Source organism: Anguilla rostrata, chromosome 10 (assembly GCF_018555375.3).
Source record: "Anguilla rostrata isolate EN2019 chromosome 10, ASM1855537v3, whole genome shotgun sequence".
Taxonomy (NCBI): Eukaryota; Metazoa; Chordata; class Actinopteri; order Anguilliformes; family Anguillidae; genus Anguilla; species Anguilla rostrata.
The window spans coordinates 32,175,479-32,188,206 of NC_057942.1; the positions used below are offsets into that span (position 1 = coordinate 32,175,479).

General features: G+C 48.8%; 1 protein-coding gene across 12 annotated transcripts in view; it reads right to left on the bottom strand.

Moving 5' to 3' along the window:
• Nucleotides 1-12,728, bottom strand: part of LOC135233218 (multiple C2 and transmembrane domain-containing protein 1-like) — a 154,133-nt gene that overhangs the window by 11,257 nt on the left and 130,148 nt on the right. For 9 of the 12 annotated variants that reach the window (XM_064296534.1, XM_064296532.1, XM_064296531.1 and 6 more), the window contains one exon: nucleotides 9,008-9,109. The exons of the other annotated variants lie outside the window; for them this stretch is intronic. In XM_064296534.1, the coding sequence (XP_064152604.1) occupies nucleotides 9,008-9,109 (102 nt within the window). The remainder of the gene's footprint in view (nucleotides 1-9,007; nucleotides 9,110-12,728) is intronic. 12 annotated transcript variants of the gene reach the window in all.

A 12,728-nucleotide genomic window follows, 5' to 3' on the forward strand; every position in this document is an offset into this window, starting at 1 on the left:
CATGGGTATGTATTCCTCTAGATACCACCAGGAACACCATTTCAAAGGAACGTGAGGAGTAGTACTGGCTTCAGCCTTCAGTTCCCAGGTTCCAGGTGAACGTTTCCTCAAGAGGGCCTGGATAAGTACCTGGGAGCACTTTCAAAGCACTTTAGAAATGAGGGGTTCCAGAAAATCCAACACTTCGCCATGGGAGACCAAGTATCTCTCCCTCCGCTCTCAAAAGGCTAAAACCAAAACTTTGTAGTTTTAGACTCATTTTATGCTGCCATGGGACTCGGCTTCACCAGACCAGAATCCCAGAATCCTCAGCGAACAGGTTCAGCATGACAGCACTGAGTTGTGTGCCCCGGAATGTCTGTGTGCAGCTTCAAAAATGTTACTCTTACAATGAATCGCAACAGTAGGCAATAGGTGCTAACGTGTTGAATAGCTTAGAACTTTTTTCTAACTGAAATGTTAATAACATAAGATAAAACTGAAATAGATTATACTTCAGAAAAAAACGTACCTGCTGGGAAGTCTCTTGACTTTTGAATGTTTTCTATGTAATTCTATGCACGGAGCTTACAGTGTGGGAATCTGAAGCTCTCTTATGATGTCACCGAGCACTTCACATTGCCGGTAATTATTTGGTTTTTAAAGATGAAGAACGCCATGCTATTCTTTTTTTAAAGAGGCATCTCCAACAGACGGGTAATAGAACTGAACTGAGACCCCACTCTCTGTCTCCTTGTTCCTCTGACGAGGCACACCATGACTATTCTCCCCTGACGTACAATCAGATGTTTGAAAAATGAAAATTCCAGTGCGACCACTGAACCCACATGAACCCCCTGACACAGCGCAAGACAAATAGATATAATTAGACATAGTGTCCTAGGGTTATTTTTCCTTGCAAATATTTTACAAGACTCGCTGACCCCCTCCCCCCCCTCCGTTTTTTGACAAACCCATCTGTTTTATATTATTGATTAAAACGAAGGTCCGCGTGCATGTGTGCCGTGTTGTTTTTGAACGGGCTCAGAAGAGAAGGTCGGAGGGGAATTTTTCGACGGAGGAGCGGTGTGAGAAAAGGAGCGGGAGGGGGGCGGAGGGCGGAGGGTAGGGGGGGTCAGGGGTCAGGGGTCGGCGGGATATAAACCATTGCCACATGCCCCTCGGACCGCGGGCTGACTCCCATTTCCTGGGTTCTGAGGAAGGCCTGGCGAGCGGGAGGTTGGAACAACACGGGCCGAAGGGGAAGCTTATTTTTCTCTTCCCCCCCCCCCCACGCACAGAGAGGCGACCTGCCGCTCGGTCAGCCAAACGACCCCGCCCTACAAACGCCGTGCGGCTCACGCAACGGCGCCGCCCCCCCTCCGTGATTCCACAAAACTCAAACCGTGCGGAATAGCGGGAGGGGTCACGGCCAAGTCCCGGAGGGCCGTGGCACCTGCGGGATTTTTGCCGTTTACTTCCTGTCGGATGCCGGTTAAGGTCTTGGAGACAAGTTACGTGCACTCCTCAGTCTCTCCACGACTTACATTAAGCAGCTGCTGCTGTGGCCCTTAAGGACTGGAGTCTGACTCCTTTACTGTATGGTGATAGTAAACTGTCAAGTGCAAGTGCACTGTGGTAAATGGAGTCCTAACCCGAAGGTGGGATTGAATCTTAGCTAGGGCACTGCCTTTTTACAGTACCCTTGAACAAAGTACTAAACATTTCTTCAGCAAGTAACTAGTTGTGTAGCTGGATAATTTTTCAGACATGCCTTTGAACAAAGGCATCTGTGGAGAAAATCAACAACGCAGTACAGCATTTATTTTATTTTTCCACAGAGTCCAGAGGCCAGAGATAGCAAAGATGATCCAAAACAGGCAGGAATTCAGGACCACAGGTGTGTCCTCTTTCGTTCCGTTAGCCTATTTGATGGACCGGCGATTTATCGTGTGGGCCCTTTTGCAAAACAAACGAGATAAACGCTGGTTGGTTCTCATAACGTGGGGGAGGAGGAGGAGAGAGGTCTTTTGATGTTGGACCCCGTTGCTGGTTTGTCTGGGGATCACGCCACGCGGTGTGAAGTTTGAATGTTTGTCCTTCGGTGAACGGTTCGACCGCAGCGCACTGGCTCGGCGTCGTCATGGACGCGCCGTCCCTACGGCGTAAGGGCCCTCGCCGCTTGACGTCTGCGGCTTCTCTCCCGGTAAGACGGGGCTTTTGTCGCACGCCAAGAGGGGATTGGTCAATGGAGGAAGTCCCACAGTGATGATGTAATTAAGCAGCGGGGGGGGGGGGAGGCGGGGTCGAGCTGGACGCCCCGCCGCGCTCCCATTATCCCGCTCTTATTACCGCTAATGCCGCCAGCCGCTCGGGAGGCAAGTGGAGGCAGATCACCGCGGCCGTCTCCCGGCGATGGGCTATTTGCACTTCACCGCCGTGCCAGGAAATCCATATTCACCACGGCAACGGGACCCCGGGTGCATAATGAGGCCGTTATTGGGCAGGACGGGGGGTGGGCCAGTGGGGGGAGCTGGCCGAGGCCCTTTGTTTGCTGCTGCGGTTGGGGGAGGGGGGTGAGAGCGGGCAGGTATGAGGGGGAAATCGAGGGGACAGGGAGGGACGGGGGGGTTTTTGGGGTAGGAGGGTGGACACTTCAATTACATCAAACCGGGGCCAAGAGCGGGGCTGCCTGACCCCCCGACTGGGATAATTCGCACCCTGCCCACGCTCAACTTGTTACGACGAAAGAAAAAAGAACGTCTTTGATCTCTCCGTAAGCAAAGGTGACTGGAACAAAAAGGAAACAAAACCAAGGGGGGGGAAAAAAAAAACCAGAGATAAAATCAAATCATTTCTCCAGCCACAACAGCCGCCCACACACTTCCAATATTTACTTATTTGTCGGGAACATCTCCCTTCGCTCTTAAGATGATATCGGCGTAACCCGAAAGAGAGAGGTGGGGGGGGAAAGATGGCGTGATGCTGGAGCGTGTGCCGCGTTTACAGATTCAGGGTCGAAGCCGCGAAAGTTCGCGATAGCCGTACACAGCCACGCTCTCCCTCCCTCCTGCAGACTTTACAAAAAGGAAAACTTTTTAAAAATTCATCTCAATTCCTGATGTCATTAGATTTTCCAATGAAGGGTAAAAACTGTCGGCAAGATTCTCGAGCCATATTGAATGGTTAATAAGCTGTGGTTAAGTTCCACCGGTGTCCGAGCCGGACGCAACCAGACGCAATCAGCACACTGAGACGTACAGTTACACAAACCGATCCACACACCACACACACACACACACACACACACACACACACACACACACAAAAAGACACACACACACACACACACACACACACACACACACACACACACAGACACACGCACAGACACACACACACACACACACACACACACACACACAGACACACACACAAAAATAGGAGAGAGGGGGAGCAACTCCCCCGACTGCCCTCACACCCACCCTTAAGCCCCCCCCCGTCCCAAACCTCTCGCTCTCTCCGCCCCTCTCCCAAAAAACACAGGGCTGAACAAAGCTGTGCCAGAAAGCAGAGATGCCAGGAAGTTACGGTACATTTAATAAATACATGGGGGAAAAAAAAGAAAAAAACCTAAAATGATGGTAAAATTATAATTACATTTCCAGTAAATATGGAAGCAGCCACAGTTACTGGCACAGAAATGGCACAAGGAACTCGGTGAGTAAGTGCATTTCAGAGAAGCCGAAGGGACAGAGGCTATACCATGCTTTCCCTGCCAACAGGTCACTGTTGATGGATTAAATAAAGTCACCATCGATTACAACCAATCCGCATTCTTCCTCATTGCCCACCGCTGTCCACACGCAGTTCTTTAATATGTAGCCGTGATCTTCAAGCTTAAAGGACGTCTTGATGTATCGCTGGTTGATTTCTTCTTTAGCAGTATAGCGATCCATCAGTGGTCTTACAGACCAACACTACAGACCGAGTACACACAATCGCAGGTATCAGAAATGACTGGTAGCAAATGACCTTTAATTTGGGAAGAAGTGCAGGAGGCTATTATGGTCAATGAACAAAAAAAAAAAGGAGCTCAAGGCCAAGTTCAAAGGGCACAAAGCTTTAAGGCCACTGTAGCAGAATGACTACAGGTAAATTAAAGTAGTAAAGCAGTAAAATCTCCCGTCGGTTTGTGCTATTCAGGGTAGGACTATTCACATTACGCAGGGTGGTGCTGGAACAGCAGGTACCCATTAAATGACAGGAAAAACCAGGCCGTCATCCTAACTGATGGGCAATAGCACGCATCACAATCAAGACGCATTGATAACTTAAGTGGGAATTTTCTAAGAATGAAAGCAGAATGTATACATACTTATGATACATATTTTCTGAGAGAAAAACAACATTTTGGAAGTCCACTTCATTGTAGAATTCCACCGAAGGAGCATGGTGCAGATGCCTAGCCGTCATGACATCATCAACGTGCGCCACAGCTGTCTGCATGAACTGAACACAACTGCAGCCCAAGGGGGTCACTCAAATGAACTCAAGACACAATATTCCCAGGCGGTGTGAAAGGAAACTCCCAAACCAGGAAACCTGGAACACTTCTAGCACTAAAAGATAGTTTAGTCCAATTCAACAGCAGCGTCTGCAACAAACAAAGCAACAGAGCTTTCAAAGGTGCCATACAGTTTTGTATACAGAATAAATCAGATTCAGCTCAGCCAAGTACATGAAAGCCTCCGCTATGATAACAAAAAAAATTCTATTCATTTTTAGGAGACGGGGGGAAACTTTCTGACGTCAATTAACTCAGCTTTTTACAGCTGGCTCCGCAGAGTTGGCTGCTCATTTAATTTGGGGGGGGGGGGTGTTGGAGGGGGGGTTTGGAGTTGGTTTGATGAATGATACGCCGTCAGCCGAATTTTCACCAGCTCTTTGGTTTGTGCGCGTACTGTATGTTTAACCGTACAGAGCAGGCACTGTCATGCTAAAGGGACTGGGTGCCACGGAGACACGCTGCAGGAACGTGCCGGAAGGATGGGAAATCTACAACAAACGTTTCGGGTTTTAATCCTTCACAAGTCCGGTGGCTTCAGCTCCAGTTTAATTTGGATGGCGGCATCGCTTGCTCTTTTGTTAAATCAATATTTAAATAAACATTCACACCCCACGGTTCCCCTGCCCCCATAATTCATAGATTTACTAAAAATTAAGGAAAGAAAATGATTTTAAAAAAACTGTTGACAATTTTAAACTGTCCTTCATAAAAAATTCACACAACTCTATGAATGTGGTATTACTACTTTGTAAAACGCATCATAAACGCTACGTTTTATAAAGAATTGGTGACTGGTTTGAGTTTTACGTGTACTGACATAGTAATGTGCTACACACTGCTTAATTTCACTGTCCGCCAAATTCATTTAATACATTTGGAACCATTTATCGCTGTGCTTAAGTTGCACCTGTCATTTTTTGAGCCGCACACAAAAACTGAAGTGTCACATAAAATCTGGCTGGATGCTATTGCAAGGGCCCCAGTGGGCATTTGAAATGGCCCTTCTTTATTTTGTAACTTCAGACATCCTGTTCGACTGGTCCTTCCAACACATAAAAATGTTCAGTAAAATACTGTGCTGGAAAGAACTTTAGAGTGGGAAAAAATAGCAATTTCTTAATTTTAAAATATGATGTTTCTATGAGGTATTGGCTTTCTCAAAAGCACATAAAAATGATAGCCATTAAGAATGAAAACAGCGCTGCCCATTAAAGTATGCGCGCTACAATTAGAACTAGACAGCATAGGATGTTGAATGATTAATCAGTTTTGGTAAATCTCCTTGCTAACCAGTACCAGAGGAGTATCATATTATAGCCCAATCGCTCCTGTTCTGACACTAGGAGTGAAAGTTAGAAAAGTAATTCTACTTTGTGTCGTTTTGTTTAACTTTTTAAAAAGTGTGTTTTGTACGCACTCGAGCGGGAGTGAGTTAGTTCGCAAACTTCTGAAAAAGGGAATCTGGGGCAACAATTACATACGGTGCTTCTCGACTGCCGAAGAATCATTACATTAGCGAGACCGATCCTAAAATGGAGGTACGCATGAGAGGTGTGAACATTAACATAGAGACACGGCAAACATCGTTTTTCAAAAAGTCCCCTGATGATACGGCAAAGAGCAGAGGTGCTACTCGTTAGCGACGCTCCCCATTTTGATCCGCTCCCGCTTCGCACCTTTTTTTACCCACAATCCTACAGGACCCGCAGTTAGACGCCCTTCTCAACCCGTCACCTGAGCGGCGCGGCTTACTCAAGTTCCCCCCCCTCCTCAGAAATAATTGAGTTCTCTTTGGCAGCTCCCGCGCGCCGGTGACAAACACCGAAAAGTGGAACACGGATACCGAACAAGACAGATCCTACAAACGAGCTTCGCTCGGATGAGACGCCGTCGCGGGCGGGAAAGACGAGGGGGGAAACGTGAGCGGAATCACCCGTGTAAAACCAGACGCATAACACGGCTGCGGCGGTGAGACGAAAAGTAGAAGAAAAAAAACTAAACAAAACAAAAAGAACAAATCCCCCCAAAAAACCAGGGTCACAACATTTCGTCTGGAGCGACTGGTTCGTAACCTCCTAGACGAAAAGTGTCCCCAGCCAGACTATCACATGCACTAAACAAACAAACCTAGTAATAGAACCTTTCCTCGTTCAGTCCCTCATGGGTAGTAGGCCAAAATCTGGACATTTTATCGTGCTGTGAACCACACCGGTAAAGTTCATAGATTTCCCTTCCCACATTAAGAGATGCTATCGAAGGCTCAGATCCTGGTGGAAGAGAGTTTTCTATTAAGAAACAATAACAACTTCAGACGGCTATAGTATTGCCCGTGCATCTGGCTCCTTGCCAGACTCACATGAAAGCAGCAGATGTTTCGTTTTGAAGCTGGGTTTTAATAAATTATTTATTTCACAAGTAATCCTTGGGTGAATACGGGGAATACATCTCTCTCCTCTCATTTTTTTCCCCCCCCTCCCGCCTTTTCACAAGCACGTAAATATCTGTTTAACTCGGCGCGGTAATTCTCCACACGTTCCTCCCCTAGTCAAGCTGTTTACCCCGACACAAAAGGCCCGCGCATTCGGCAGCTCGAGGAAGCGCTCCGACTCCAGCTCGGGGGACCGGAGGCTTTGACGACGGCAATGTCAAACTCCGACGACACTCAACCGGGCGGGGGCGGAAGCTGGACGGGGCCGGGGTCGGGGGCGGAGCTTCTTCGGGTACAATGGCGTTTCCCCGCGGCCGTCCCTGGGCGCTCAGCCTCCGCGATGCGCGGTTAAAAATATGCCGTAAACGCCTCGGCTGCGATGGCGGGTGGCGGGGGTAGAGGGGCGGGGCGGGGGGGGTGGAGATTATTTTCAGTTTGACCTCTCCTTCCCACAGCTGCCGGAGAAAAAACAACAGCTGGGGCACCCATGTACTGGTAAATGGGGCCCGTTGTGCTTGCGGTGGCACGCCCGGCCCATTACTCCTCGGGTCTGCCACCCTGGCACACGGGCACTCCATCAGCCTCAAGGTCGGGGGCAGCCGCGGGTCCTCCCCCCCGCCAGCCGCCGACCCCGCCTCCCCGTGACCTCATCACCGCGAGACGCTCCCTGGCTCGCCCTCGCCCCCTCTCTCTCTCGCTCCCCTTCCTCTGTCCTCTCCCGGTCGGTCCCCAAGTGTCGACTCTGATGAATGGAACGCAATTACTTTCATCCTTCGCTGGCCTGGATTCCCGGCCTGCCTCCTCCCCCCCCCACCCCAACCATTGAGCTTTCCGGAAAACAAGGCCGTCCAAAAAAAAAAAAACTAACAAAAAATGGTACACGCTCATACGTTCACACTTTGTGGCAAGCCATACACCGAGTGCGCACGTGAGACCGGTATACAAGTGACCTTGTTCCCCAGAGTAGAACCGTGTATTTAGATAATTGCCCTGAATGAAGCCATGTCTAATTTTGTCTGCAACTTGGGTGTACATAAGCAGGTCACCTCTTTAACATAAGACTCCAATGATTCGTTTGTTTTGGCTCAGATACTCACAAAAACAATACTGGACAATTTATGCCAACCTTTGCAACAAGTGTATCTCAATATTTGACACTCAATACACATCACATCAATATAACCACTCCACTTAAATTTTGATTTGTCAAAAATGCATTATTGTCATATTTATGATTATGGTGTATTTTCTTTTGTAATTTGGAAATGCAGATGTATCTGTCGGCACAGAATATTCCGATACTGAATGTTTAAAACATTCACTGACAGCAGCACACTGCTAAAACAAAATGGCAGTCAGCAGCAGGCCAAAGGCATAAGGGTCCCACATTGATGACATCAAAATCCCAGAGAGAGGCCAAATGCATAAGGGTCCCATACAGATGACATCAGACTCCAAAATAGAGGCCCGGTGCATAAGGGTCCTACACTGATGACATCAGACTCCCAGAGAGAGGTGCGAAATGTGCTCTGAAACAAAAATAGGGCCGTGCCCTTGTTGACTCCACGAACCGAAAGCATGAATGAGCACGAGCGCGGAAAGGACTCCCGCTGCACTAAAAGCGTCCTGGCGAGAACGCGATGGCTGTAACCGGCGTCGCCAATCCTGTCAGACACCAGTGCCATCTGGAGCCAAACTAAGGGGACCTAGCCAAGGGACAGCAGAGAGGCCCTCTTTCGTTATTGGGTGGGTCGTTATTGCTAAGGGGCGGGGGGGGTTGATGGCATTTAGAAGACTGGGGGTCCTCAAGGGGGAGGGGGGGTGAGTAGCGCAGTTAGGGAGGACCAGGAAGTGGCATGAGGATGCGTTTCACAGCCCATCCTCATGTCCAGGAAGTGACGACCAACGGGGGGGCACACGTGGGGGTGGGAGTGGCGGGGGGGGGGCGACACGACAGCGAATGCGACAGAACGGGGCGCGGACGCACAATGAGTGAAAGAGACACACTGCAACACACCGGCCGGACTTACCACCATCACGTGTATCCACTCAAAGTGCCAGGAAGCCAATATATCCTCAAGGATACGGCTTGCGGGCAGATCGGCACCTTCGGGGGGAAAAGAACCTGGGACCTTGTGGACCAGAATAAATTGAGATTGTTTAAAAAAAGAGAAAAAAAAAAAATTAAAACGGGCAGGGAGACAATGAGTGCAGACAAAAGCCAGCAGTTGAGCCTGTGATTGTGTATCTTGGGGGTGGTGGAGGGGGGAAGAGAGCGAGAAAGAGAGAGGGAAGGAGAAGGATAAACAGTGTGCATTTCGCTAGAAATGAAGACAATGTAGGCACGGCTTTTTTTTCGTTTTTTTACGCGGAGACAATGCCCTTCGTTTGTTCCTCCTCGGCTCTTTGTTTTTCGTTTTCTCGTCCCCATTAGCCAAACGAGATTAAGACGCGGTCACGACGAGCCCCGGCCCGGAAAACAAAACAAAAAAAAAGAAAAAAAAAAGAGGCAAGAGTCAAAGTGTCTTTAAGAGCGTGAAGCGTTTCATCTTTTGGTGGCAAAAAGAAGAAAAGAACTAGAGGCAGCCAAAACTCCCCCCCCCCTCCCCTCCCCCCTTCACTCTCCTCAGCACATAAAAAAATCTCTTACCTGAGGACATGCGTGTCCAATCACAAGCTCAACAGCCCCAGAACAAGTTTCTTTCTTTTCTCTTTTTTTCTTCCGCCACACTTTTTAAAGTATTAAAATAATCCCGCCGCACTTTTTAGTCCAATTACATACATCTGTGCCATTTGTGAGGCAGGTGGGGGCGTAAGTGGGGTGGGGTGGGGTGGGGGGGGGGGATTGGGTCTCTCTCTCCCTCAGGTTCTCTGTTCCATATGTTATCTACAGATAAGGTTCACTGTAATTTTAGATACCCACTGACATGACTGTGCATGAGTCGGGATCTGATTTCTGCATTTCGTGGTGCTAAAAGGTGAGGTTTCCTCCCTCTAATACGCACCGATTGGGACAGGGGGCCAGATCCAGGCTCCGAAATGGGGGTGCCTGTGATTACGGGAGGGGGTGGTGGTGGGGGAGGTGGGGGGCGGGGGCATCTCATCCAGCGGTCACGGAGACGGGACTCTGTCGCCCGGCACCCCGGGGCGGCGATACGGCCGCGCCAGTCGTCGGGGGAAACCAGCCGGGGCCCATCCATAAACGCGGGGGGGCCCCGCTATCAGTTAGCCGCAGCCGCCGCCTTAACCAATTAGATTCACGATTGCAGAGTCAACACGATAATGGGGGGACAAGATTAGCCGCTTCCTTGCAGATAGCGTCTCCTTCCTTTTTTTTTTTAGCCTTGCCCCGAAGACGCTGGCGACGAACGCTCGGAGAACCTGTCCCGCCTGTCGTGGGGGGGGGGGTAGGCGGCCCCGCGAGGCAAGTCAGCGGTCCTATTGCTCAAAAAAAATAAACGGCACATTCGCGCATTACAGAAACAACGCACTGGAGCGATCCCTCCATGCTGCGCCTGTGGAAGACCTCCAGCATTACCCAGAACCTCTGCCAGGAAGGCGTATTACATCTCTCTCCCCCCCATGGTGAGCAATAAACATTCCGCATGCGTTAACCCTTTAAGGGGTGAGATCACAAACATGTGATTCACTGAACATTCTAATGTTGATGTAGCAATCATGGCTAGTAACTGAAAACAATGGAGTTCTAGAACACTGACTTAAAATTTTGAAAAAAAAACACATCTCTTCAAATATGTGCATTTTTAGCCAATATACAGTCTTATTCAGAATTACAAGGTGCAACATCTAATATAAAAAGGTGCAAGAGGGCTTAAAACAACAAACCAGTGCTGACGCAAGAATCAAGTTTTTATATGAATAATGCGTTAAATGTGCATAAGTCACCTAAATTAGGGGTGTATGCCAGGCATATAAATGCATCAGACAACCAGCGTTTTCCTGGTTCTGTGTTGCCATTAAGACATTCCTCTGTGAAGAAAAGGGCTGAGAGACATCGCAGGCCCGCGGTAAACACCCAGCTACGCGAGGAGAGGAACAGCTGCTCAGCACATAAAAAGACTGGGGCTGGAGCCAAAGCCCCACGAGCGAGACATGATTACCACGTCCATCTCACCTGCAGCGCTGCTCTCTCTCTCTCTGGAGCAGAGTACTCCAGTGCCCAACCATGCCTGGAAATAATCTCGCTCCTCCATCTCCCTCACCCATCCAGCCACCCCACCCCCAAACACACTCACACACACACCCAAACAGACACGCACACACACACACACACAAACCCAAACACACGCGCGCACACACACAGACACACACACAAACAGACACGCGCACACACACATATATACAAACCCAAACACACGCGCACACACACACCCAAACAGACACGCACACACACATACATACACACCCAAACAGACACGCACGCACACACACATACATACAAACCCAAACACACACGCACACATACACACACACCCAAACAGACATGCACACACACATACATACACACCCAAACAGACACGCATGCACACACACATACATACAAACCCAAACACACACGCGCACACACACACACACACCCAAACAGACACACACACACACATACATACAAACCCAAACACACACGCACACACACATACAAACACACCCAAACAGACACGCGCACACACATACATACAAACCCAAACACACGCGCACACACACACACACACCCCCAAACACACGCAAACACACACACACACACACACCCAAACAGACACGCACACACACATATATACAAACCCAAACACACACGCACATACACACACACACCCACACACATGCATGTATGTATGTACACACACACTAGAAGGAAGTCACTACCCCAGTCTACCTTACAGTCCCCTACACTAAAATTCTCAGTGTAAATTTAACTTGATCAGCTTATAGAGCCCAAGAGGGATCAATTGTACACAATCTGGAGTAAAATGCAGTCTATCAAAGTTCATTTAAGATTCAACATTTTTACTGTTTATCTGCGGCACACATGGGCATGACCTGCCGATCCTCACAAAAACGACAGGTTCGGTTAACTGCACAGCCCACTCCACGATACACACTACAATACAGCATACCTCAGAACCACGGGCTCTTTCATACGATTCCACGTGCATTACTAAATAACATGGCACAATAACAATCATGGTAAAAAGACATATATAAAGTGTCCTGTATATATATATTTTTTTTTACATAAACCGTTTCCTGTCAGTATTTATGAATTAAACTCATTTTGACACATTCACTTTGTACATTCCTTTTAAAACTGATGTTTCCTCACTGAATGTAGTTTTATATACTGTACTGTAAACCAAAAACAAAAGAAACCAATATGACCCCTTCAAGAGAAATTAATCAGATTACAAATCCTCTCCTTCTGCAACATTGTATGGAATCTCTGGTTGACTGGAACATATTGGAGCTCCTGTTGTCCCTTTCTGATGGCGGCTGTCTCTGATTTTCCACTTTTTAAAAGGACAGAACCTGACGACGGATCGGCTGTGTGTTTTCCGGGCCAGCTGCTGAAGAGAACGGCGCTGGGGGGTGGGGGGGAGGCCCAAAGCATGATGGGACTTCCGAAGCGTGACAGACATGCGCGGCTCGCGACGCAAGCCGCCCGTCATCGGAAGCGACAGACTGTGGGAAAAAGTCAACAAACGGAGCGGCATCTGGACGAGCGTCGGCACGGGGGCG